The sequence below is a fragment of the Oncorhynchus mykiss genome, chromosome 15 (assembly GCF_013265735.2).
Source record: "Oncorhynchus mykiss isolate Arlee chromosome 15, USDA_OmykA_1.1, whole genome shotgun sequence".
NCBI lineage: Eukaryota > Metazoa > Chordata > Actinopteri > Salmoniformes > Salmonidae > Oncorhynchus > Oncorhynchus mykiss.
The window spans coordinates 11,463,997-11,490,207 of record NC_048579.1 but is presented as its reverse complement, the minus strand read 5'-3'; the positions used below and the strand labels follow the sequence as shown (position 1 = coordinate 11,490,207).

At 43.1% G+C, this 26,211-nt stretch overlaps 1 protein-coding gene across 1 annotated transcript in view; it reads left to right on the top strand.

Moving 5' to 3' along the window:
- LOC110490908 (ankyrin repeat domain-containing protein 33B) overlaps positions 1 to 20,434 on the top strand; it is a 28,676-nt gene extending 8,242 nt beyond the window's left edge. Inside the window, exons 2-6 of the mRNA XM_036943699.1 lie at positions 15,551 to 15,680; positions 15,956 to 16,096; positions 17,034 to 17,175; positions 17,895 to 18,093; positions 18,223 to 20,434. Coding sequence (XP_036799594.1) covers positions 15,551 to 15,680; positions 15,956 to 16,096; positions 17,034 to 17,175; positions 17,895 to 18,093; positions 18,223 to 18,774 — 1,164 coding nt within the window. The 3' untranslated portion in view covers positions 18,775 to 20,434. The remainder of the gene's footprint in view (positions 1 to 15,550; positions 15,681 to 15,955; positions 16,097 to 17,033; positions 17,176 to 17,894; positions 18,094 to 18,222) is intronic.
- The last annotated feature ends 5,777 nt before the right edge of the window (positions 20,435 to 26,211 follow it).

Here is a 26,211-nt window from a genome sequence, read left to right as displayed (position 1 = left end):
CGGGAAGTCAAAGTGTTCCCATGTTGAATCATTTCATGTGTCTGAAGGTAGAACTCCGCCTACCCGCAAGCCCAGAGAAACAGATCATGTGCACCTATAGGCCTACCGCTGGCCAATCAGATAGCTGAGATCACAGTGTCTAGTTTCCTCGCTCCATAGACTGTAAAAAGAAACCTTGAACATTTTTGAAACTATGACTAGAGAGAGACTCAATGAATACAGCAAAGAGCTGCTGTTTTTATGATTAAGTTCATCTTTAAGTTGTTATTCAGCACATTGTTCAACAGTTTTATAAGACATAAAATGCATGTTTCGATAAGCTTGCGTTGTTATTATTTGGGAGTTGTGTCTTTTTTAATATCAATGAATATTTCACTTTCTCTGGTCATATGAGTAACAACATGAATTGGTGCATGAGGCAGAGATAATGCAGTGCGACTTGAGTTTCGCTATCAGCTGGAAGACTGTCTGTCCCCTTTTCTCAGCGGAGGGAGGGAGAGAGAAGGGACAGTGAGTCGCGTGGGAGGCAGCCTCAGCTGGCACCCGCACTCCCCTCAGACTGACCATCAGATGCAGGCCAATAGTCTACTCAAATTTTAAAAAAGCAAACTATTATGCTCACTCAGCTGTGCCTCACAAGTAATACAGCAAATGATCTATTACCAACCAGTGTGGTCATAAACCTTCCATTTTGAAAATGGTTTGAGAAGAACAACATTGGTGGGAAAAATAAAGTGTATGCAGTGATAATGTTTCAGAGCATTTTTAAACATTTATTTTGGGTCATTTTCATTGTCAAACAGTTTTGAAATGATTATGTAGTGAAACATTTGTTTGCGATCTGTTTGACGTCTACAAATGATTTGTAATTATGTTCTGGCCCCCATCCACTCAAGAAAAAAATTGCCCATGACTGAATTTAGTCGATGATCCCTGGTATTGCGCTTTATTAAGTCACCTCATACACTGTAAGTACTTAGGAGTATGGTTAGACTACACTGTCTTTCTCTCAGCACATACTGTGGCTTGCGAAAGTATTCACCCCCTTGGCATTTTTCCTATTTTGTTGCCTTACAACCTGGAATTAAAATAGATTTTTGGGTGGTTTGTATCATTTGATTTACACAACACGTCTACCACTTTGAAGATGCAAAATATTTTTTATTGTGAAGCAAACAAGAAATAACACAGAAAACAGAAAACTTGAGCGTGCATAACTACAAGGCAAAACTGCTCCAGCTCTTTCAAGTTGTATGGGTTCCGCTGGTGTACAGCAATCTTTAAGTCATACCACAGATTCTCAATTGGATTAAGGTCTGGGCTTTGGCTAGGCTATTCCAAGACATTTAAATGTTTCACCTTAAACCACTCAAGTGTTGCTTTAGCAGTATAATTAGGGTCATTGCCCTGCTGGAAGGTGAATCTCCTTCCCAGTCTCAAATGTCTGGAAGACGGAAACAGGATTCCCTCAAGAATTTCCCTGTATTTAGCACCATCCATCGTTCCTTCAATTCTGACCAGTTTCCCAGTCCCTGCTGATGAAAAACATTCCCACAGCACGATGATGCCACCACCATGCTTCACTGTGGGGATGAGATTCTCGGGGTGATGAGAGGTGTTGGGTTTACACCAGACATAGCGTTTTCCTTGATGGTCAAAAAGCCAAATTTTTGTCTATTCTGACCAGAGTACCTTCTTACATATGTTGTGTCTCCCATATGCCTTTTGGTCAACACCAAATGTGTTTTCTTTTTTTCTTTCTTTAAGCAATGGCTTAAAGCCCAGCTCTGTGGAGTGTGCAGCTTTTATTATTTTTATTTCACCTTTATTTAACCAGGTAGGATAGTTGAGATCAAGTTTGCAACTGCGACCTGGCCAAGATAAAGCAAAGCAGTTCGACAAATACAACAACACAGAGTTACACATGGAGTAAAACAAACATACAATCAATAATACAGTAGACAAATCTAAATATAGCAAACAAGTGAAGACCTAAGTGTATGTAAACTTCCGACTTCAACTGTATGTTCTTTACCATTCTGCCATCAGATTTGTCACCAAAGCTCCTTTTAGGACACATCACTGCACTCTATACTCCTCTGTAAACTGGACATCTCTGTATACCCGTCGCAAGACCCACTGGTTGATGCTTATTTATAAAACCCTCTTAGACCTCACTCCCCCCTATCTGAGATATCTACTGCAGCCCTCATCCTCCAGTCACATTCTGTTAAAGGTCCCCAAAGCACACACATCCCTGGGTCGCTCCTCTTTTCAGTTCGCTGCAGCTAGCGACTGGAACGAGCATGGAACTACCATGTTTTGTTTCTGCCATGTTGTGTTGCTACCATGCTGTGTTGTCATGTTGTGCTGCTACTATGCTGTGTTGTCATGTTGTGCTGCTACTATGCTGTGTTGTCATGTTGTGTTGCTACCATGCTGTGTTGTCATGTTGTGCTGCTACTATGCTGTGTTGTCATGTTGTGTTGCTACCATGCTGTGTTGTCATGTTGTGTTGCTACCATGCTGTGTTGTCATGTTGTGTTGCTACCATGCTGTGTTGTCATGTTGCTGCTACTATGCTGTGTTGTCATGTTGCTGCTACTATGCTGTGTTGTCATGTTGCTGCTACTATGCTGTGTTGTCATGTTGTGTTGCTACCATGCTGTGTTGTCATGTTGTGTTGCTACCATGCTGTGTTGTCATGTTGTGTTGCTACCATGCTGTGTTGTCATGTTGCTGCTACTATGCTGTGTTGTCATGTTGCTGCTACTATGCTGTGTTGTCATGTTGCTGCTACTATGCTGTGTTGTCATGTTGTGTTGCTACCATGCTGTGTTGTCATGTTGCTGCTACTATGCTGTGTTGTCATGTTGCTGCTACTATGCTGTGTTGTCATGTTGCTGCTACTATGCTGTGTTGTCATGTTGCTGCTACCATGCTGTGTTGTCATGTTGCTGCTACCATGCTGTGTTGTCATGTTGCTGCTACTATGCTGTGTTGTCATGTTGTGTTGCTATCATGCTGTGTTGTCATGTTGCTGCTACTATGCTGTGTTGTCATGTTGTGTTGCTACCATGCTGTGTTGTCATGTTGCTGCTACTATGCTGTGTTGTCATGTGTTGCTGCCATGTTGTGTTGTCATGTTGTGTTTCTACCATGCTGTGTTGTCATGTTGTTTTGCTACCATGTTGTGTTGTCATGTTGTTTTGCTACCATGTTGTGTTGCTACCATGCTGTGTTGTCATGTGTTGCTGCCATGTTGTGTTGTCATGTTGTGCTGCTTCCATGTTGTGTTGTCATGTTGTTTTGCTACCATGTTGTGTTGCTACCATGCTGTGTTGTTGTGTTGCTGCCATGTTGTGTTGTCGTGTTGTGTTGCTACCATGTTGTGTTGTCATGTTGTGCTGCTTCCATGTTGTGTTGTCGTGTTGTTTTGCTGCCATGTTGTGTTGTCATGTTGTGTTGCTACCATGTTGTGTTGCTGCCATGTTGTGTTGTCGTGTTGTGTTGCTACCATGTTGTGTTGTCATGTTGTTTTGCTACCATGTTGTGTTGTCGTGTTGTGTTGCTACCATGCTGTGTTGTCATGTGTTGCTGCCATGTTGTGTTGTCATGTTGTGCTGCTTCCATGTTGTGTTGTCATGTTGTTTTGCTACCATGTTGTGTTGCTACCATGCTGTGTTGTTGTGTTGCTGCCATGTTGTGTTGTCGTGTTGTGTTGCTACCATGTTGTGTTGTCATGTTGTGCTGCTTCCATGTTGTGTTGTCGTGTTGTTTTGCTGCCATGTTGTGTTGTCATGTTGTGTTGCTACCATGTTGTGTTGCTGCCATGTTGTGTTGTCGTGTTGTGTTGCTACCATGTTGTGTTGTCATGTTGTTTTGCTACCATGTTGTGTTGTCGTGTTGTGTTGCTACCATTTTGTGTTATCATGTTGTGTTGTTGTCTTAGGTCTCTCTTTTTGTAGTGTTGTGGTGTCTCTCTTGTCGTGATGTGGGTTTTGTCCTACATTTTGAATTCCATCCCCGCAGGCCGTCTTTGTCAATACAAATATATTCTTAATTGACTTGCCTAGTCAGATAAAGGTTCAGTAATGTTTTATTTTTTTATTCTGTGCTCTGCCATTCTGGCCACCTGTAATGTTTTGTTCTAGGAAATGTATGATTAGACATGTTTTTTAACACCTGCTGATCAAATAGATGTTATTTGTCTCAAAAACAGTGAAAATGTGTAACTTGTATAACAATTAGGGTTTCAAACAGGGAATAAATGTAATGTTTCCACAACAGGGTTGGGATTTGGACGTTGCTCCAGACAAAACACTATGGACACCAGACTGCTGTCTTTTAATCAACTAATATCTTCAAAATTAGCCAATTTAGATGTTGAATTTGTTCTGTGGATGAAGAGTTTGCACTGTTGCAAACAAGTGAAGACAAATCTTACAAAAAGTAAAACATGATCCAACAACCTTGGACATGGAAACCTGTTACTCATGCACATTATAGAACAATGTCATCCACACTAAAGACACACCTCTTCACACAGATTCTCTGTTGTCTTAGTTACAGAACAATGTCATCCACACTAAAGACACACCTCTTCACACAGATTATCTGTTGTCTTAGTTACAGAACAATGTCATCCACACTAAAGACACACCTCTTCACACAGATTCTCTGTTGTCTTAGTTACAGAACAATGTCATCCACGCTAAAGACACACTTCTTCACACAGATTCTCTGTTGTCTTAGTTACAGAACAATGTCATCCACGCTAAAGACACACCTCTTCACACAGATTCTCTGTTGTCTTAGTTACAGAACAATGTCATCCACGCTAAAGACACACCGCTTCACACAGATTCTCTGTTGTCTTAGTTACAGAACAATGTCATCCACACTAAAGACACACCGCTTCACACAGATTCTCTGTTATCTTAGTTACAGAACAATGTCATCCACACTAAAGACACACCTCTTCACACAGATTCTCTGTTGTCTTAGTTACAGAACAATGTCATCCACGCTAAAGACACACCTCTTCACACAGATTCTCGGTTGTCTTAGTTACAGAACAATGTCATCCACACTAAAGACACACCTCTTCACACAGATTCTCTGTTGTCTTAGTTACAGAACAATGTCATCCACGCTAAAGCCCCCCCCTCTTCACACAGATTCTCTCTGTTGTCTTAGTTACAGAACAATGTCATCCACGCTAAAGACACACCTCTTCACACAGATTCTCTGTTGTCTTAGTTACAGAACAATGTCATCCACACTAAAGACACACCTCTTCACACAGATTCTCTGTTGTCTTAGTTACAGAACAATGTCATCCACACTAAAGACACACCTCTTCACACAGATTCTCTGTTATCTTAGTTACAGAACAATGTCATCCACGCTAAAGACACACCTCTTCACACAGATTCTCTGTTGTCTTAGTTACAGAACAATGTCATCCACGCTAAAGACACACCTCTTCACACAGATTCTCTGTTGTCTTAGTTACAGAACAATGTCATCCACACTAAAGACACACCTCTTCACACAGATTCTCTGTTGTCTTAGTTACAGAACAATGTCATCCACACTAAAGACACACCTCTTCACACAGATTCTCTGTTGTCTTAGTTACAGAACAATGTCATCCACGCTAAAGACACACCTCTTCACACAGATTCTCTGTTATCTTAGTTACAGAACAATGTCATCCACGCTAAAGACACACCGCTTCACACAGATTCTCTGTTGTCTTAGTTACAGAACAATGTCATCCACGCTAAAGACACACCTCTTCACACAGATTCTCTGTTGTCTTAGTTACAGAACAATGTCATCCACACTAAAGACACACCTCTTCACACAGATTCTCTGTTGTCTTAGTTACAGAACAATGTCATCCACACTAAAGACACACCTCTTCACACAGATTCTCTGTTGTCTTAGTTACAGAACAATGTCATCCACACTAAAGACACACCGCTTCACACAGATTCTCTGTTGTCTTAGTTACAGAACAATGTCATCCACGCTAAAGACACACCTCTTCACACAGATTCTCTGTTGTCTTAGTTACAGAACAATGTCATCCACGCTAAAGACACACCTCTTCACACAGATTCTCTGTTGTCTTAGTTACAGAACAATGTCATCCACGCTAAAGACACACCTCTTCACACAGATTCTCTGTTGTCTTAGTTACAGAACAATGTCATCCACGCTAAAGACACACCTCTTCACACAGATTCTCTGTTGTCTTAGTTACAGAACAATGTCATCCACACTAAAGACACACCTCTTCACACAGATTCTCTGTTGTCTTAGTTACAGAACAATGTCATCCACACTAAAGACACACCTCTTCACACAGATTCTCTGTTGTCTTAGTTACAGAACAATGTCATCCACGCTAAAGACACACCTCTTCACACAGATTCTCTGTTATCTTAGTTACAGAACAATGTCATCCACGCTAAAGACACACCGCTTCACACAGATTCTCTGTTGTCTTAGTTACAGAACAATGTCATCCACGCTAAAGACACACCTCTTCACACAGATTCTCTGTTGTCTTAGTTACAGAACAATGTCATCCACACTAAAGACACACCTCTTCACACAGATTCTCTGTTGTCTTAGTTACAGAACAATGTCATCCACACTAAAGACACACCTCTTCACACAGATTCTCTGTTGTCTTATTTACAGAACAATGTCATCCACGCTAAAGACACACCGCTTCACACAGATTCTCTGTTGTCTTAGTTACAGAACAATGTCATCCACGCTAAAGACACACCTCTTCACACAGATTCTCTGTTGTCTTAGTTACAGAACAATGTCATCCACGCTAAAGACACACCTCTTCACACAGATTCTCTGTTGTCTTAGTTACAGAACAATGTCATCCACGCTAAAGACACACCTCTTCACACAGATTCTCTGTTGTCTTAGTTACAGAACAATGTCATCCACGCTAAAGACACACCTCTTCACACAGATTCTCTGTTGTCTTAGTTACAGAACAATGTCATCCACACTAAAGACACACCTCTTCACACAGATTCTCTGTTATCTTAGTTACAGAACAATGTCATCCACGCTAAAGACACACCTCTTCACACAGATTCTCTGTTGTCTTAGTTACAGAACAATGTCATCCACGCTAAAGACACACCTCTTCACACAGATTCTCTGTTGTCTTAGTTACAGAACAATGTCATCCACGCTAAAGACACACCTCTTCACACAGATTCTCTGTTGTCTTAGTTACAGAACAATGTCATCCACACTAAAGACACACCGCTTCACACAGATTCTCTGTTGTCTTAGTTACAGAACAATGTCATCCATGCTAAAGACACACCTCTTCACACAGATTATCTGTTGTCTTAGTTACAGAACAATGTCATCCACGCTAAAGACACACCTCTTCACACAGATTCTCTGTTGTCTTAGTTACAGAACAATGTCATCCACACTAAAGACACACCGCTTCACACAGATTCTCTGTTGTCTTAGTTACAGAACAATGTCATCCACACTAAAGACACACCTCTTCACACAGATTCTCTGTTGTCTTAGTTACAGAACAATGTCATCCACACTAAAGACACACCTCTTCACACATATTCTCTGTTATCTTAGCTTTCCATCCTCCGTCTAGTTCACTTCCCTGGTTAGTCTGTCATCATGTTTAGTCTATTTTTATATCCCAACTTATTTTAATGTGATTTTTATTGCTTTTTATCCTGCTGGTTTCCTTCTGTATGTTAAGTGACTTTGGGTGTCTTGAAAAGCACTTAAAATAAAGTGTAATATGATTATGAATGAAACTGTTTTCAAATTTAAATTCATAACAGTTTGAAGTGCGTTTAAAAAAACAACAACATTCAAATCCTTTTGAAGCTGCTAAGCAGTTATGCAGAACCCAGTGCAAGAGCTGGGAGCAACATCAATCCACTACAGAACAGATTAGGATTTGGGAAGGACACACATTAATCTGCTTTAAGAACAAGCCAGCGCCCTAAATTTAAAACATCAGAACTTCCGCTATGTGTATGGCCAGGTACATTACGTGCAAAGGCAATATTTCACACACACAGCCATCGTCTCACGTAGAATTTAAACACCAAAGAACAATTTCGCTGCTCAGTTATTCCATGAATTCCTGATAATACACCACACAAATCACTTAAATCAGCCACACACACTCACACACACACACACAAATGTATACAAACACACACACACACACACACAAACACACAGTCGTTCCCTAGAAGTACCTCTCAGGGTGATTGTTTCAGGGTTGAGCCGTGAGTGTCTGGCATTATTTTTAGCCTCAGCACTCAATAGGCTTGTCTCATACCCCCCTCCACCCACCCACCCAACCAACCACATACGCATTCACTCACTCACTCACGCACGCACGCACAAACACACACACACACACACACACACACACACACACACACACACACACATTCTCAGCCGTCAACATATCTGTTAGACAGACTGCTAACACACAGTCAGTCAGGAAAGCAAAGACTAGCTTTTTCAAACAGAAATTTGCATCCTGTAGCTCTAACTCTAACAAAAAGTTTTGGGACACTGTAAATTCCATGTAGAACAAGAGCAACTCCTCCCACCTGCCCACTGCACTGAGGCTAGGCAATACGGTCACCACCGATAAATATACGATAATCAAAAATTTCAATTAGCATTTCTCTACAGCTGGTCATGCTTTCCTCCTGGCTACCCCAACCCCGGCCAACAGCTCCGCACCCCTCGCAGCTACTTGCCTAGACAATCTGGACACTCTCTTTCCAAAATTATACGCCGCCATTGTTGCAACCCTTATTACCAGTCTGTTCAACCTCTCTTTCGTTTCGTCCGAGATCCCTAAAGATTGGAAAGCTGCCGTGGTCATCCCCCTCTTCAAAGGGGGTGACACTCTAGACCCAAACTGTTACAGACCTATATCCATCCTTCCCTGCCTTTCTAAAGTCTTCGAAAGCCAAGTTAATAAACAGATCACTGACCATTTCGAATCCCACCGTACCTTCTCCGCTGTGCAATCCGGTTTTCGAGCTGGTCACGGGCCACGCTCAAGGTACTAAACGATATCATAACCGCCATCAATAAAAGACAGTACTGTGCAGCCGTCTTCCTCGATCTGGCCAAGGCTTTCGACTCTGTCAATCACCGTATTCTTATCGGCAGACTCAATAGCCTTGGTTTCTCAAATGACTGCCTTGCCTGGTTCACCAACTACTTCGCAGACAGAGTTCAGTGTGTTCTCCGGACCTCTGGCAGTCTATGGGGGTACCACAGGGTTCAAATCTCGGGGCGACTCTTTTCTCTGTATACATCAACGATGCCGCTCTTGCTGTGTGTGATTCCCTGATCCACCTCTACGCAGATGACACCATTCTGTATACATCTGGCCCTTCTTTGGACACTGTGTTAACTAACCTCCAAACGAGCTTCAATGCCATACAACACTCCATCTGTGGCCTCCAACTGCTCTTAAACGCTAGCAAAACTAAATGCATGCTTTTCAACCATTCGCTGCCCGCACCCGCCCGCCCGACTAGCATCACTACTCTGGACGGTTCTGATCTAGAATATGTGGACATCTACAAAGACCTAGGTGTCTGGTTAGACTGTAAACTCTCCTTCCAGACTCATATAAAACATCTCCAATCCAAAATCAAATCTAGAATCGGCTTTCTATTTCGCAACAAAGCCTCTTCACTCACGCCGCCAAACTTACCCTAGTAAAACTGACGATCCTACCGATCCTCGACTTCGGCGATGTCATCTACAAAATAGCTTCCAATACTCTTCTCAGCAAACTGGATGCAGTTTATCACAGTGCCATCAGTTTTGTTACTAAAGCACCTTATACCACCCACCACTGCGACCTGTATGCTCTAGTCGGCTGGCCCTCGCTACATATTCGTCGCCAGACTCACTGGCTCCAGGTCATCTGTAATTCTATGCTAGGTAAAGATCCGTCTTATCTCAGTTCACTGGTCACGATAACAACACCCACCCGTAGCACACGTTCCAGCAGGTGTATCTCACTGATCATCCCCAAAGCCAACACCTCCTTTGGCCGCCTTGCTTCCAGTTCTCTGCTGCCAGTGACTGGAACGAATTTCAAAAATCGCTGAAGCTGGAGACTTACATTTCCCTCACTAAATTTAAACATCAGCTATCTGAGCAGCTAAGTGATCGCTGCAGCTGAACATAGTCCATCTGTAAATAGCCCACCCAATCTACGTACCTCATCCCCATATTGTTTATATTTACTTTGCTGCTCTTTTAAACACAAGTATCACTATTTACACACCATCATCTGCTCATCATCATCTGCTCATCTATCACTCCAGTGTTAATCTGCTAAATTGTAAATACTTTGCTACTATGGCCTATTTTTTGCCTTACCACCTCATGCCATTTGCACACAATGTATATAGACTTTCTTTGTTTCTACTGTGTTATTGACTGTACGCTTGTTTATTCCATGTGTAACTCTGTGTTGTTGTTTCTGTCGCACTGCTTTGCTTTATCTTGGCCAGGTCCCAGTTGTAAATGAGAACTTGTTCTCAACTGGCCTACCTGGTTAAATAAAGGTGTTCTCAACTGGCCTACCTGGTTAAATAAAGGTGTTCTCAACTGGCCTACCTGGTTAAATAAAGGTGTTCTCAACTGGCCTACCTGGTTAAATAAAGGTGTTCTCAACTGGCCTACCTGGTTAAATAAAGGTGTTCTCAACTGGCCTACCTGGTTAAATAAAGGTGTTCTCAACTGGCCTACCTGGTTAAATAAAGGTGTTCTCAACTGGCCTACCTGGTTAAATAAAGGTGTTCTCAACTGGCCTACCTGGTTAAATAAAGGTGTTCTCAACTGGCCTACCTGGTTAAATAAAGGTGTTCTCAACTGGCCTACCTGGTTAAATAAAGGTGTTCTCAACTGGCCTACCTGGTTAAATAAAGGTGTTCTCAACTGGCCTACCTGGTTAAATAAAGGTGTTCTCAACTGGCCTACCTGGTTAAATAAAGGTGTTCTCAACTAGCCTACCTGGTTAAATAAAGGTGTTCTCAACTAGCCTACCTGGTTAAATAAAGGTGTTCTCAACTGGCCTACCTGGTTAAATAAAGGTGTTCTCAACTGGCCTACCTGGTTAAATAAAGGTGTTCTCAACTGGCCTACCTGGTTAAATAAAGGTGTTCTCAACTAGCCTACCTGGTTAAATAAAGGTGTTCTCAACTATCCTACCTGGTTAAATAAAGGTGTTCTCAACTAGCCTACCTGGTTAAATAAAGGTGTTCTCAACTAGCCTACCTGGTTAAATAAAGGTGTTCTCAACTAGCCTACCTGGTTAAATTAAGGTGTTCTCAACTGGCCTACCTGGTTAAATAAAGGTGTTCTCAACTGGCCTACCTGGTTAAATAAAGGTGTTCTCAACTGGCCTACCTGGTTAAATAAAGGTGTTCTCAACTGGCCTACCTGGTTAAATAAAGGTGTTCTCAACTAGCCTACCTGGTTAAATAAAGGTGTTCTCAACTAGCCTACCTGGTTAAATAAAGGTGTTCTCAACTGGCCTACCTGGTTAAATAAAGGTGTTCTCAACTGGCCTACCTGGTTAAATAAAGTTGAGAAAAAAAACAAGAAAAAAACAACATATAGATTGGAGAAGAGGACTGTTACATACATGTAGAGGTTGGAGAAGAGGACTGTTACATACATGTAGAGGTTGGAGAAGAGGACTGTTACATACATGTAGAGGTTGGAGAAGAGGACTGTTACAGACATGTAGAGGTTGGAGAAGAGGACTGTTACAGACATGTAGAGGTTGGAGAAGAGGACTGTTACAGACATGTAGAGGTTGGAGAAGATGACTGTTACATACATGTAGAGGTTGGAGAAGAGGACTGTTACAGACATGTAGAGGTTGGAGAAGAGGACTGTTACATACATGTAGAGGTTGGAGAAGAGGACTGTTACAGACATGTAGAGGTTGGAGAAGAGGACTGTTACAGACATGTAGAGGTTGGAGAAGAGGACTGTTACATACATGTAGAGGTTGGAGAAGAGGACTGTTACATACATGTAGAGGTTGGAGAAGAGGACTGTTACAGACATGTAGAGGTTGGAGAAGAGGACTGTTACAGACATGTAGAGGTTGGAGAAGAGGACTGTTACAGACATGTAGAGGTTGGAGAAGATGACTGTTACAGACATGTAGAGGTTGGAGAAGAGGACTGTTACAGACATGTAGAGGTTGGAGAAGAGGACTGTTACATACATATAGAGGTTGGAGAAGAGGACTGTTACATACATATAGAGGTTGGAGAAGAGGACTGTTACATACATATAGAGGTTGGAGAAGGGGACTGTTACATACATGTAGAGGTTGGAGAAGAGGACTGTTACAGACATGTAGAGGTTGGAGAAGAGGACTGTTACATACATGTAGAGGTTGGAGAAGAGGACTGTTACAGACATGTAGAGGTTGGAGAAGAGGACTGTTACAGACATATAGAGGTTGGAGAAGAGGACTGTTACAGACATGTAGAGGTTGGAGAAGAGGACTGTTACATACATGTAGAGGTTGGAGAAGAGGACTGTTACAGACATGTAGAGGTTGGAGAAGAGGACTGTTACATACATATAGAGGTTGGAGAAGAGGACTGTTACATACATGTAGAGGTTGGAGAAGAGGACTGTTACATACATGTAGAGGTTGGAGAAGAGGACTGTTACAGACATGTAGAGGTTGGAGAAGAGGACTGTTACAGACATGTAGAGGTTGGAGAAGAGGACTGTTACATACATATAGAGGTTGGAGAAGAGGACTGTTACATACATATAGAGGTTGGAGAAGAGGACTGTTACATACATGTAGAGGTTGGAGAAGAGGACTGTTACATACATGTAGAGGTTGGAGAAGAGGACTGTTACATACATGTAGAGGTTGGAGAAGAGGACTGTTACATACATGTAGAGGTTGGAGAAGGGGACTGTTACAGACATGTAGAGGTTGGAGAAGATGACTGTTACAGACATGTAGAGTTTGGAGCAGGGGACTGTTACAGACATATAGAGGTTGGAGAAGAGGACTGTTACAGACATGTAGAGGTTGGAGAAGAGGACTGTTACATACATATAGAGGTTGGAGAAGAGGACTGTTACATACATGTAGAGGTTGGAGAAGAGGACTGTTACATACATGTAGAGGTTGGAGAAGAGGACTGTTACATACATGTAGAGGTTGGAGAAGAGGACTGTTACATACATGTAGAGGTTGGAGAAGGGGACTGTTACAGACATGTAGAGGTTGGAGAAGATGACTGTTACAGACATGTAGAGTTTGGAGCAGGGGACTGTTACAGACATATAGAGGTTGGAGAAGAGGACTGTTACAGACATGTAGAGGTTGGAGCAGGGGACTGTTACAGACATATAGAGGTTGGAGAAGAGGACTGTTACATACATATAGAGGTTGGAGAAGAGGACTGTTACATACATATAGAGGTTGGAGAAGAGGACTGTTACATACATGTAGAGGTTGGAGAAGAGGACTGTTACATACATGTAGAGGTTGGAGAAGAGGACTGTTACATACATGTAGAGGTTGGAGAAGGGGACTGTTACATACATGTAGAGGTTGGAGAAGAGGACTGTTACATACATGTAGAGGTTGGAGAAGAGGACTGTTACATACATGTAGAGGTTGGAGAAGGGGACTGTTACAGACATGTAGAGGTTGGAGAAGATGACTGTTACAGACATGTAGAGTTTGGAGCAGGGGACTGTTACAGACATATAGAGGTTGGAGAAGAGGACTGTTACAGACATGTAGAGGTTGGAGCAGGGGACTGTTACAGACATATAGAGGTTGGAGAAGAGGACTGTTACAGACATGTAGAGGTTGGAGAAGAGGACTGTTACATACATATAGAGGTTGGAGAAGAGGACTGTTACATACATGTAGAGGTTGGAGAAGAGGACTGTTACATACATATAGAGGTTGGAGAAGGGGACTGTTACATACATATAGAGGTTGGAGAATGGGACTGTTACAGACATGTAGAGGTTGGAGAAGAGGACTGTTACAGACATGTAGAGGTTGGAGCAGGGGATTGCCACACTGGGCACAGTTGTTGTGGGAGGTTAAGTGCCTTGCTCAAGGGCACAATCTGTCAATGGCATCTAGGATTTGATACCAGCAACCCTCTGGTTTCCAGCTCACTTCCCAACAGATTATTTTCCCAGTCAGACCCAGGATTCAAACTGACAAACCTCCGGTTGCTGGCTCGCCTCTCATCTTGTCTACTATACATTTTACTCCTAATAGAAAGAATACTGCTGTCTCTATTGTACTGTCCTTTAGTCCTCTCCTTTGTAACCAATACCTCTTCTATCCTTTCTCTATCTCCATCTCCTCTCCTTTGTACCCAATACCTCTTCTATCCTTTCTCTATCTCCATCTCCTCTCCTTTGTAACCAATACCTCTTCTATCCTTTCTCTATCTCCATCTCCTCTCCTTTGCCTTTCTCCACTCATCTACACCCCCACCCATCCTCCCTCTCTGGCAGTAGTGTTTGTTTTGGCTGATGGAGTGTTGGCCTTCCGGAAAACACTGGCACTTTTCCAGGAGATTCCAAGCTGTATACACACACATTTCACTGGCATTCCAATAACACTGGCATTCCAAGAACACGGCATTCCAAGAACACGGCGTGACAGAAAGCAGTAGGAGTTTTCCACAAGGATCGAAATTCTGTTTTAACAGCAAACAAAACTGATTTAATGTTGACGGTATGATATTAGTTTTGGACCGTACATACAGGCCTCCCGTTGTTGTCTAACCTCATTGACACTGGCTTGGATCTCATATCATGTTTCCCCAGTTAAGCATCAGAACAGAACTAGCACTGTCAACTAGATTGTCTATTCAGGAACCAACTTTGCCATGCAGACACGCACGCAAGCACGCACAGTGGCCTTCCCGGAACAGTAGCCACCTCAGCGCTATAGGTCGCTATAGGTAGAGAGGGTGGGAGGGAGAAACACAGCTGTTGAAGACAGAACATTAAAACGCATGTGACTGTCTGAGATAGCCTTTTATTAAACCTTTTCTCTCTATATATATCTCTCTCGCTCTCACTCTCTCTCTCTATATCTCTCTCTCTATCTCTCTATCTCTCTATATATATCTCTATATCTCTCTATATCTCTCTCTCTCTATATATATATATCTCTAACTCTATATATCTCTCTCTCTATATATATATCTCTAACTCTATATATATCTCTCTCTCTCTCTCTCTCTCTCTATATCTCTCCCTCTCTCTCTCTCTCTATATATATATATATATATCTCTCTCTCTATCTCTCTCTCTATATATATCTCTCTCTATCTCTATATTTCTCTATCTCTATATCTCTCTCTCTATATATATATCTCTCTCTCTCTATCTCTCTCTCTCTATCTCTCTCGCACTCTCTCTCTCTCACACACAGACGGGGTTGATGGTGGCATGCTACCAGGGTTATGTTGACGTTGTCATAGCGTTGGCTCAGTGTTGTCACCTGGATGTCAACTGGCAGGACACTGAGGGGAATACCGCCCTCATCACAGCTGCACAGGCAGGTACGACACACAAACACACAGACCCACACACACCGCATGCTCGCACACAGACCCACACACACCGCATGCGCGCACCCAGACCCACACACACCGCATGCGCGCACACAGACCCACACACACTCGCATGCGCGCACACAGACCCACACACACTCGCATGCGCGCACACAGACCCACACACACTCGCATGCGCGCACACAGACCCACACACACTCGCATGCGCACACACACAGATCCACACATTTCAAAAGGCTCTCCCCATCTCGCCCCACCTCCAGGTCACATAATGATCAGTAACTACCTGTTGAACTACTCCCCTGGTCTGGACATAGAGAGGAGGAACTGTCATGGCTTCACCGCTCTGATGAAAGCTGCTATGCAGGGCAGGGTGGAGTGTGTACGAGCCCTGATGCTAGCAGGTAAGTACACAGATGGACAAACAAATTCACCTGGTTTATATTTAACTTACTTGAACATATATTTCATCATTCACATTTCAATAATATTTAACTTCAAACAGTAATTTAAAGCAGAAATAACATCTACCAGTAGGGTTCAATTTGCCATCTGAAGGATCTCGTCATACATTTATCTCCTTGCCTCTCTCCTCCTTCTCTCTCTCCTCCTTCTCTCTCTCCTCCTCTCTCCTCCTTCTCTCTCTCCTCCTCTCTCCTCCTTCTCCCTCCTACTATCTCCTCCTTCTCTCTCTCCTACTCTCTCCTCCCTCTCCCTCCTACTATCTCCTCCTTCTCTCCTCCTTCTCTCTCTCCTCTCTCCTCCCTCTCCCTCCTACTCTCTCCTCCTTCTCTCTCTCCTCCTCTCTCCTCCTTCTCTCTCTCCTCCTCTCTCCTCCTTCTCTCTCTCCTACTATCTCCTCCTCTCTCCTCCTTCTCTCTCTCCTCCTCTCTTCTCCTTCTCCCTCTTACTATCTCCTCCTTCTCTCCTCCTTCTCTCTCTCCTCCCTCTCCCTCCTACTATCTCCTACTCTCTCCTCCTTCTCTCTCTCCTACTCTCTCCTCCTTCTCTCTCTCCTCCTCTCTCCTCCTTCTCTCTCTCCTCCTCTCTCCTCTTTCTCTCTCTCCTACTCTCTCCTCCCTCTCCCTCCTACTATCTCCTCCTCTCTCCTCCTTCTCTCTCTCCTACTATCTCCTCCTTCTCCCTCCTACTATCTCCTCCTTCTCTCTCTCCTACTATCTCCTCCCTCTCCCTCCTACTATCTCCTTGCTTCTCTTCTCCTTCTCTCTCTCCTCTCTCCTCCCTCTCCCTCCTACTATCTCCTCTTTCCTCCTTCTCCTCCACTCTCTCCTACTTTCCTTCTCTCTCTCCTACTCTCCTCCTCTCTTTCTCCTCTGTAAGGAGCTGACACGGAGGCGAGGGACTTTGGTCGTCAGCTGACCTCCAGAGAGTGGGCGTTTTTCACAGGACGCTACGACACCGCCTGGGCCATGACACGTCTCCACTCCAGACCCTGTCCTTATCAACTATGTGACGCATACAGGTAGACTATACTTGATGAGTGATGATGAGGATGGTGGTGATGATGATGAGGATGGTGGTGATGATGATGATGGGGATGATGATGAGGATGATGGTGATGGTGGTGATGATGATGATGGTGGTGATGATGATGAGGATGGTGGTGATGATGATGATGATGATGGTGGTGATGATGATGATGATGATGAGGATGATGGTGATGGTGGTGATGAGGATGGTGATGATGAGGATGGTGGTGATGAGGATGGTGGTGATGATGAGGATGGTGGTGATGATGATGGTGGTGGTGGTGATGATGATGATGATGATGAGGATGATGGTGATGGTGGTGATGAGGATGGTGATGATGAGAATGGTGGTGATGATGATGATGGTGATGATGATGAGGATGGTGGTGATGATGATGGTGAGGATGATTATTGTGATGGTGGTGATGAGGGTGGTGGTGATGATGATGATGGTGGTGATGATGATGAGGAGGATGATGATGTTGATGATGAGGAGGATGGTAGTGATGATGAGAATGGTGGTGATGATGATGATGATGTTGATGATGAGGAGGATGGTGGTGATGATGATGGTGATGAGGATGGTGATGATGCTGTTTCTGCTGATGATGGAGGTGGTGATTCTTATTATCATTATACGATGTCATCGGTATAGTTTCATATTGCAATTCTTCCAATGGTATTATTTCCTAATCTGATATAATTGTTCCAGTCCAGAGTGGCCCCAGCTGGCGTCTCTAGTATCTAAGGCCCGGGAGCCTCGAGGCTGTATGCAGCGTATATCAGACACCATACGAAACGCTCTGACGTTTGCCAACATCACAGAGCCTGACGACGAAGGAGTCTTAGATCACCTAGTCACCGTGACAACAGCACTGGGGAGCCCCTTCGTGGCGATGGCTTGTTCCACAGTGAGTTAGAAACGTCTGTTTCTTCAGTCCTCTCACTTCTACTGTATTTAACCTCTCTCTCTGTCTTCGTGTTCTCATTGCTCCCCCCCCCCCCTTCCTCTGATATACCTGTTTGTACTTGCTCTTTAGGTGTGTCCGACAAGCCCACCTTGCGTGGGTAAACGTCGTTACTCCGTCCCAGAGATCCTCCGACGCCAACGGGCCAAAGAACTGAAAACGCAGAACCCTGAGAGGATCGACAACCACGGCAAACTCTTCCAGAACTCACGGGTCACTCTGGTGTCCAAACCTCCAAAGGACCGGCGGACCATCCTGCTACCGCCGAACAAAAACCCCACCACGACTAACCCTACCCTCGGTAAGGTGTCTGCGGCTGGGGCCTCTTCCTCCATGGCCCTGAGAAAGACTAGCCTGCTGCCTCTGGGTATGGTGAAGTGTAGCAGTGTGCGGCCGGGGATGTCCATTCCCAAGGTGAGAATCTCTAAGGCCCCAACGCCGACCTTTGAACCTGAAAGAGTCCACAGGAAGAGCAGCTTTAAAGACGGAGGGGGTGACTTCCTGCAGCTTCCCAAGTGGAGGTATAAAGAACTGAAGGAGGAGAGGAAGAGAGCAGAGGAGGCGGAGAGGAGGAGGGTGGAGGCGGCCACGAGGCGGCACCTGGGTTCCAGGAAGAAGAAATGACATCGTAGGAGGAAGTGATGTCACTCCACCCTGTCCTCCACTGTTGCCTAGGTAGCAGTTCAGAGGTTTTTTTTTTGCTTTTTGAGGGAGTAAAAGTGACAGTGCTTTATTTTCTAATGCATTTGATCCACAAAATCAGCAGTATTTTTATAGTGTGATTTCTGTATTACCTGACACTTACCCAGGCTACAAACCCATATGATCTGACTGTGTACAGATCATGTTTCACTAATATATCTGACACATCACACGTTGAAACTTTATTGCCTAAAATGATGATACTATACGCTTCGGGAAGGGTTAGAATGGGACAAATATAAAGGGTTAAAATATGGCGTAGCCTATACAACCGTTGAGTAAGCCTCCCAGCATGTCAAACTGACTTATCGTCAAAGATAAACATAAGATAAGCATTATTTTGTTACCAGTGGCATTTGACTGACTTTTTTAGATAGGCACTGTGCTTTGATATGTTGAAATGGCATCTACTTTATATTGGCTTTTTGAAAGCTTTTCTAATTCTGTGAATGTATTTTGCATATAGATTGTACCTCATCAGGTATTTTTTTATTATGAGTATACTATATATAAACTGTTTTTATTTTCTACTAAAGTTAAAAGCATATTTTGAGAATGTGAATGAAAAAAAAAGAACTGTCTTAGAGCAATATTATCTATCAAATGAGGAAAAACAAACTATATCCTGAAATGTTTACATGTTATGAATGAGATCAAAGTACTGCTACACTGACCTCAGATCAGCATCTAGGAGCACCTTCATCATGTACTTTTTACAAACACACGTGTGTATTCCGATCAGACAGACGCCATACTATTGGTTGAGAAGTTCAACAGAAAATAATGGATGAAAATAATGGGAGGTAGGATCACAAATGGCAACTGGAAAGTCTTGATATAATATAGTATTATTATGGTAGGGATTGATATAATGTAGTATTATTATGGTAGGGATTGATATAATGTAGTATTATTATGGTAGGGATTGATATAATGTAGTATTATTATGGTAGGGATTGATATAATATAGTATTATTATGGTAGGGATTGATATAATATAGTATTATTATGGTAGGGATTGATATAATGTAGTATTATTATGGTAGGGATTGATATAATGTAGTATTATTATGGTAGGGATTGAAGAGAAGACAATTTCACAGTGATAACCCCAAAGACAGGACTGGCTTTAAGTGGCATATTTTAGGTGTGTCTAACAGCCAATGTGATAAGTTGCTATGGAGTTAGTAGGGGGCAGTGGTTGGCACAAAAAATAATTTCTGAAAACAAATGAAGCAGGCTAGGCAGCAGGAGTGTAACCCTAAAATGCTTTCCCAGACATATCACAAAGACTCCAGGTGAATTCTGTGTCTGCCCAAGTGTGCCCTGGTTCCCCTCATTGATTTAAAAGGAATGGACGAAAACTCTCTAAACTCTCTGCTTATACAAGTCCAGTTTTAAAGAATATATATATATATTTAGTGAACAAGTGTACACTTCTCTCAGGAAGCCACGCTATGGATTTACGAAACAGATTTCCAAGGTTTTGTTTGTTTGAGTGGTAATGGAACCACAATGGGACCAGCAATATCTAGTCCGTGTACTCTACAATGTTCTTGTTTATGGTGAATAAAAACACAACTGGAATACAATGCACTCTTCTGTTTGTGTCTGTGAGAGTGAGTGACTCTTTCTAAAACATAAAAAATATGGTGCATCATTTCCTGATAAGTACCAGGTGCATCATTTCCTGATAAGTACCAGGTCCATAATTTTCTGATAAGTACCAGGTCCATCATTTCCTGATAAGTACCAGGTCCATCATTTCCTGATAAGTACCAGGTCCATCATTTCCTGATAAGTACCAGGTCCATCATTTCCTGATAAGTACCAGGTCCATCATTTCCTGATAAGTACCAGGTGCATCATTTCCTGATAAGTACCAGGGGCATCATTTCCTGATAAGTACCAGGTCCATAATTTCCTGATAAGTACCAGGTCCATAATTTCCTGATAAGTATCAGGTCCATCATTTCCTGATAAGTACCAGGGGCATAATTTCCTGATAAGTACCAGGTGCATAATTTCATTTCCATATTTTGTTCTGTTACAGCCTGAATTTAAAATTGATTAAATTGAGATTTTGTGTCACTGGCCTACCCACAATACTCCATAATATCAAAGTGGAATTAGGTTTTTAAACATTTTTACAAATGACTTAAAAATGACAAGCTGGAATGTCTGGAGTCAATATGTATTCAACCCCTTTGTTATGGCAAGCCAAAATAAGAATTTGCTTAAAAAGTCACATAATAAGTGTGGACTCACTCTGTGTGCAAAAATAGTGTTTAAGATGATTTTTGAATGGCTACCCAATCTCTGTACCCCACACATACACATGTGTAATGTCCCTCAGTCAAGCAAAGAATTTCAAACACAGATTTAACTACAAAGACTAGAGGTTTTCCAATGCCTCGCTAAGAAGGGCATCTATTGGTAGAAGGTTTAAAAAAACACACAAAAAACAGACATTGAATATCCTTTGAGCATGGTGCAAGTTATTAATTACACTTTGGATGGTGTATCAACACACCCAGTCACCACAAAGATACAGGCGTCCTTCCTAACTCAGTTGCTGGAGAGGGAGGAAACTGCTCAGGGATTTCACCATGCTGCTCGCTAGCAGTGACTTTAAAACAGTTACAGAGTCGTCAAAACCCAATCCTTACCATATCCAAACAGGGAAACTCAGACTGGCACACTCTGCTGGGAGATAGGGGGTACTGCATGACAGGCTCAATTCACTATCACAATGAAAATACAAACAGATGATCACTGATTTAGAAAATGGCCATGATAAGGCTTTATAAATAAGCATGATTACTATTTTATCCAGTCTTAGTCTTTCAATATCAGAGGTCTGTGTCAGTGGGACATAGTATCAGAGTAGAGGTCTGTGTCAGTAGGACATAGTATCAGAGTAGAGGTCTGTGTCAGTAGGACATAGTATCAGTATCAGAGTAGAGGTCTGTGTCAGTAGGACATAGTATCAGTATCAGAGTAGAGGTCTGTGTCAGTAGGACATAGTATCAGTATCAGAGTAGAGGTCTGTGTCAGTAGGACATAGTATCAGAGTAGAGGTCTGTGTCAGTAGGACATAGTATCAGAGTAGAGGTCTGTGTCAGTAGGACATAGTATCAGTATCAGAGTAGAGGTCTGTGTCAGGAGGACATAGTATCAGTATCAGAGTAGAGGTATGTGGGATTTTGTGTCGAGGTCACCTCAAGTCACCCTATCAGTTAGCAGATAACCCTGTTGAAAGAAACATGCAGACCAGAGAGAGGCTGTAGTAATCGCTTTCACGGCTATGGTCAAAGGCAAGGGTTAGGATTGAACCGGGATGCAGAGAGAGATGAAGCTAGGGTTAGGGGGTTGACAGGGGGCAGTCTGAGGAGTCCTGCTGCCATTTTGAGTCCTACACTATGTGTTTACCAACAATATGCTAGCTTGTAGATTGATGATAGAGGACCAGAAGTGTGTGTGTGTGTGTGTGTATGAACCCATGCGTGTGTGTGTGTGTGTGTGTGTATGAGTGTGTGTGTGTGTGTGTGTATGAGTGTGTGTGTGTATGAGTGTGTGTGTGTGTGTATGAGTGTGTGTGTGCGTGTACCTGACTAGAGACCATGCACTGGCAGATCCTAATGTCACGCGTCACACCACCAGGTGATAGATGCTAACATGAGTGCTATAAACTGACAGAGCCTGGAGGGCTGATGCTAACGCTAGCTAAAACAACACAATATGATTCAAATCAATAGAGGCACTCAGTCCTCATACATAAACCTTACAAGGACATGGCAAAACGGGCACAACAAAATATACTGTACATGCTGTCTGACACAAGTGTATGTGTGGTAACACCTGGTCCAGAGACAGTAAGTGGTCAAGGGGATGAGGGAGGAGAGTAGAGAGAGGGAGGAGAGAGAAGAGAGAGAGAGGGGAGAGTAGAGAGAGAGAAGGGAGGGGGGAGTAGAGAGAGGGAGCGGAGGGGGGAGAGTAGAGAGAGAGAAGGGAGGGGGGAGTAGAGAGAGGGAAGGGAGAGAAGAGAGAGAGAGAGGGGAGAGTAGAGAGAGAGAAGGGAGGGGGGAGTAGAGAGAGGGGGGAGTAGAGAAAGGGAGGGGAGAGTAGAGAGAGAAAAGGGAGGGGGGAGAGTAGAGAGAGGGAGGGGAGAGTAGAGAGAGAGAAGGGAGGGGGGAGAGTAGAGAGAGGGAGGGGAGAGTAGAGAGAGAGAAGGGAGGGGGGAGTAGAGAGAGGGAGCGGAGGGGGGAGAGTAGAGAGAGAGAAGGGAGGGGGTAGAGTAGAGAAAGGGAGGGGAGAGTAGAGAGAGAGAAGGGAGGGGGGAGAGTAGAGAGAGAGAAGGGAGGGGGGAGTAGAGAGAGGGGGGAGTAGAGAGAGGGAGCGGAGGGGGGAGAGTAGAGCGAGAGAAGGGAGGTGGGAGAGTAGAGAGAGAGAAGGGAGGTGGGAGAGTAGAGAGAGAGAAGGGAGGGGAGAGAGGGAGGGGAGGGGGAGAGTAGAGAGAGAGAAGGAATGGTAGATGTGCAGAAGACAAATGTGCAAGTAGAGATACTGGGGTGCAAAAGAGCAAGATAAATAAATAAATACAGTATGGGGATGAGGTAGTTGGATGGGCTATTTGCAGATGGGCTATGTACAGGTGCAGTGATCTGTGAGCTGCTCTGACAGCTGGTGCTTAAAGTTAGTGAGGGAGATATGAGTCTCCAGCCTCAGTGATTTTTTGCAGTTCGTTCCAGTCATTGGCAGCAGAGAACTGGAAGGAGAGGCGGCCAAAGGAAGAATTGGCTTTGGGGGTGACCAGTGAGCTATACCTGCTGGAGCGCGTGCTACGGGTGGGTGCTGCTATGGTGACCAGTGAGCTGAGATAAGGCGGGGCTTTACCTAGCAGAGACTTGTATATGACCTGAAGCCAGTGGGTTTGACGACGAGTATGAAGCGAGGGCCAGCCAACGAGAGCATTGTTGACGAAATGGATGCCACTGTGATAGAATGCATCCAATTTTTTGAGTAGAGTGTTGTAGGCTATTTTGTAAATGACATCGCCGAAGTCGAGGATCGATAGGATGGTCAGTTTTACGAGGGTATGTTTGGCAGCATCAGTGAAGGATGCTTTGTTGTGAAATAGGAAGCCGATTCTAGATTTAATTTTGGATTGGAGATGCTTAATGTGAGTCTGGAAGGAGAGTTTACAGTCTAACCAGACACCTAGGTATTTGTAGGTGTCCACATATTCTAAGTCAGAGCCGTCCAGAGTAGTGATGCTGGACAGGCAGACAGGTGCGTGCAGCGATCGGTTGAAGAGCATGCATTTAGTTTTACTTGCATTTAAGAGCAGTTGGAGGCCACGGAAGGAAAGTTGTATGGCATTGAAGCTCGTCGGGAGGCCCAAGAATTTAACCCTGTGGCACCCCCGTAGAGACTGCCAGAGGTCCCGACAACAGAACCTCCGATTTGACACATTGAACTCTATCAGAGAAGTAGTTGGTGAACCAGGCGAGGCAGTCATTTGAGAAACTAAGGCTGTTGAGTCTGCCGATAAGAATGTGGTGATCGACAGAGTCGAAAGCCTTGGCCAGGTTGATGAATAGGGCTGCAGAGTAATGTCTCTTATCGATTGCGGTTATGATATTGTTTAGGACCTTGAGCGTGGCTGAGGTGCACCCATGACCATCTCTGAAACCAGATTGCATAGCAGAGAAGGTACGCTGGCATTTGAAATGGTCTGTAATCTGTTTGTTAACTTAGAAAAGCAGGGTAGGATAGATATAGGTCTGTAGCAGTTTGGGTCTAAAGTGTCTCCCCCTTTGAAGAGGGGGATGACCGGGGCAGCTTTCCAATCTTTGGGAAACTCAGACGATACGAAAGAGAGGTTGAACACGCTAGTAATAGGGGTTGCAACAATTTCGGCAGATAATTTTAGAAAGAGAGGGTCCAGATTGTCTAGCCTGGCTGATTTGTAGGGGTCCAGATTTTGCAGCTCTTTCAGAACATCAGCTATCTGGATTTGGGTGAAGGAGAAATGGGGGAGGCTTGGGCGACTTGCTGTGGGGGGTGGAGGACTATTGATCGGGGTAAGGGTAGACAGGTGGAAAGCACGGCCAGCCATAGAAAAATGCTCATTGAAATTCTCAATTATTGTGGATTTATCGGTGGTGACAGTGATTCCTAGCCTCAGTGCAGTGGGCAGCTGGGAGGAGGTGCTCTTATTCTCCATGGACTTTACAGTGTCCCAGAATGTTTTGAGTTTGTGCTGCTGGATGCAAATTTCTGCTTGAAAAAGCTAGCCTCTGCTTTCCTAACTGCCTGAACCAGTATTGGTTCCTAATTTCCCTGAAAAGTTGCATATCACGGGGGCTATTCGACGCTAATGCAGAACGCCACAGGATGTTTTTGTGCTGGTCAAGGGCAGTCAGGTCTGGAGAGAACCAAGGGCTATATCTGTTCCTGGTTCTAAATGTTATGTGTAGATATTATATTATGGTGTAGAGTATAATATTATGGTGTGTAGAGTATAATATTATGGTGTGTATTATAATATTATGGTGTGTAGAGTATAATATGATGGTGTGTAGATGGTGTGTAGAGTATAATATTATGGTGTGTAGAGTATAATATTATGGTGTGTAGAGTATAATATTATGGTGTGTAGTATAATATGAAGATGTGTAGATATTATATTATGGTGTAGAGTATAATATTATGGTGTGTAGTATAATATTATGGTGTGTAGAGTATAATATCATGGTGTGTAGATGGTGTGTAGAGTATAATATTATGGTGTGTAGTATAATATTATGGTGTGTAGTATAATATGATGGTGTGTAGTATAATATTGTGTGTAGTATAATATGATGGTGTGTAGTATTATATGAAGATGTGTAGATATTATATTATGGTGTGTAGATGGTGTGTAGAGTATAATATTATGGTGTGTAGTATAATATGATGGTGTGTAGAGTATAACATTATGGTGTGTAGATGGTGTGTAGTATAATATTATGGTGTGTAGTATAATATTAGGGTGTGTAGAGTATAATATGATGTTGTGTAGTATAATATTATGGTGTGTAGTATAATATTATGGTGTGTAGTATAATATGATGGTGTGTAGAGTATAACATTATGGTGTGTAGATGGTGTGTAGTATAATATGATGGTGTGTAGAGTATAATATTATGGTGTGTAGTATAATATTAGGGTGTGTAGAGTATAATATGATGTTGTGTAGTATAATATTATGGTGTGTAGTATAATATGGTGTGTAGAGTATAATATTATGGTGTGTAGAGTATAATATGATGTTGTGTAGTATAATATTATGGTGTGTAGTATAATATGATGGTG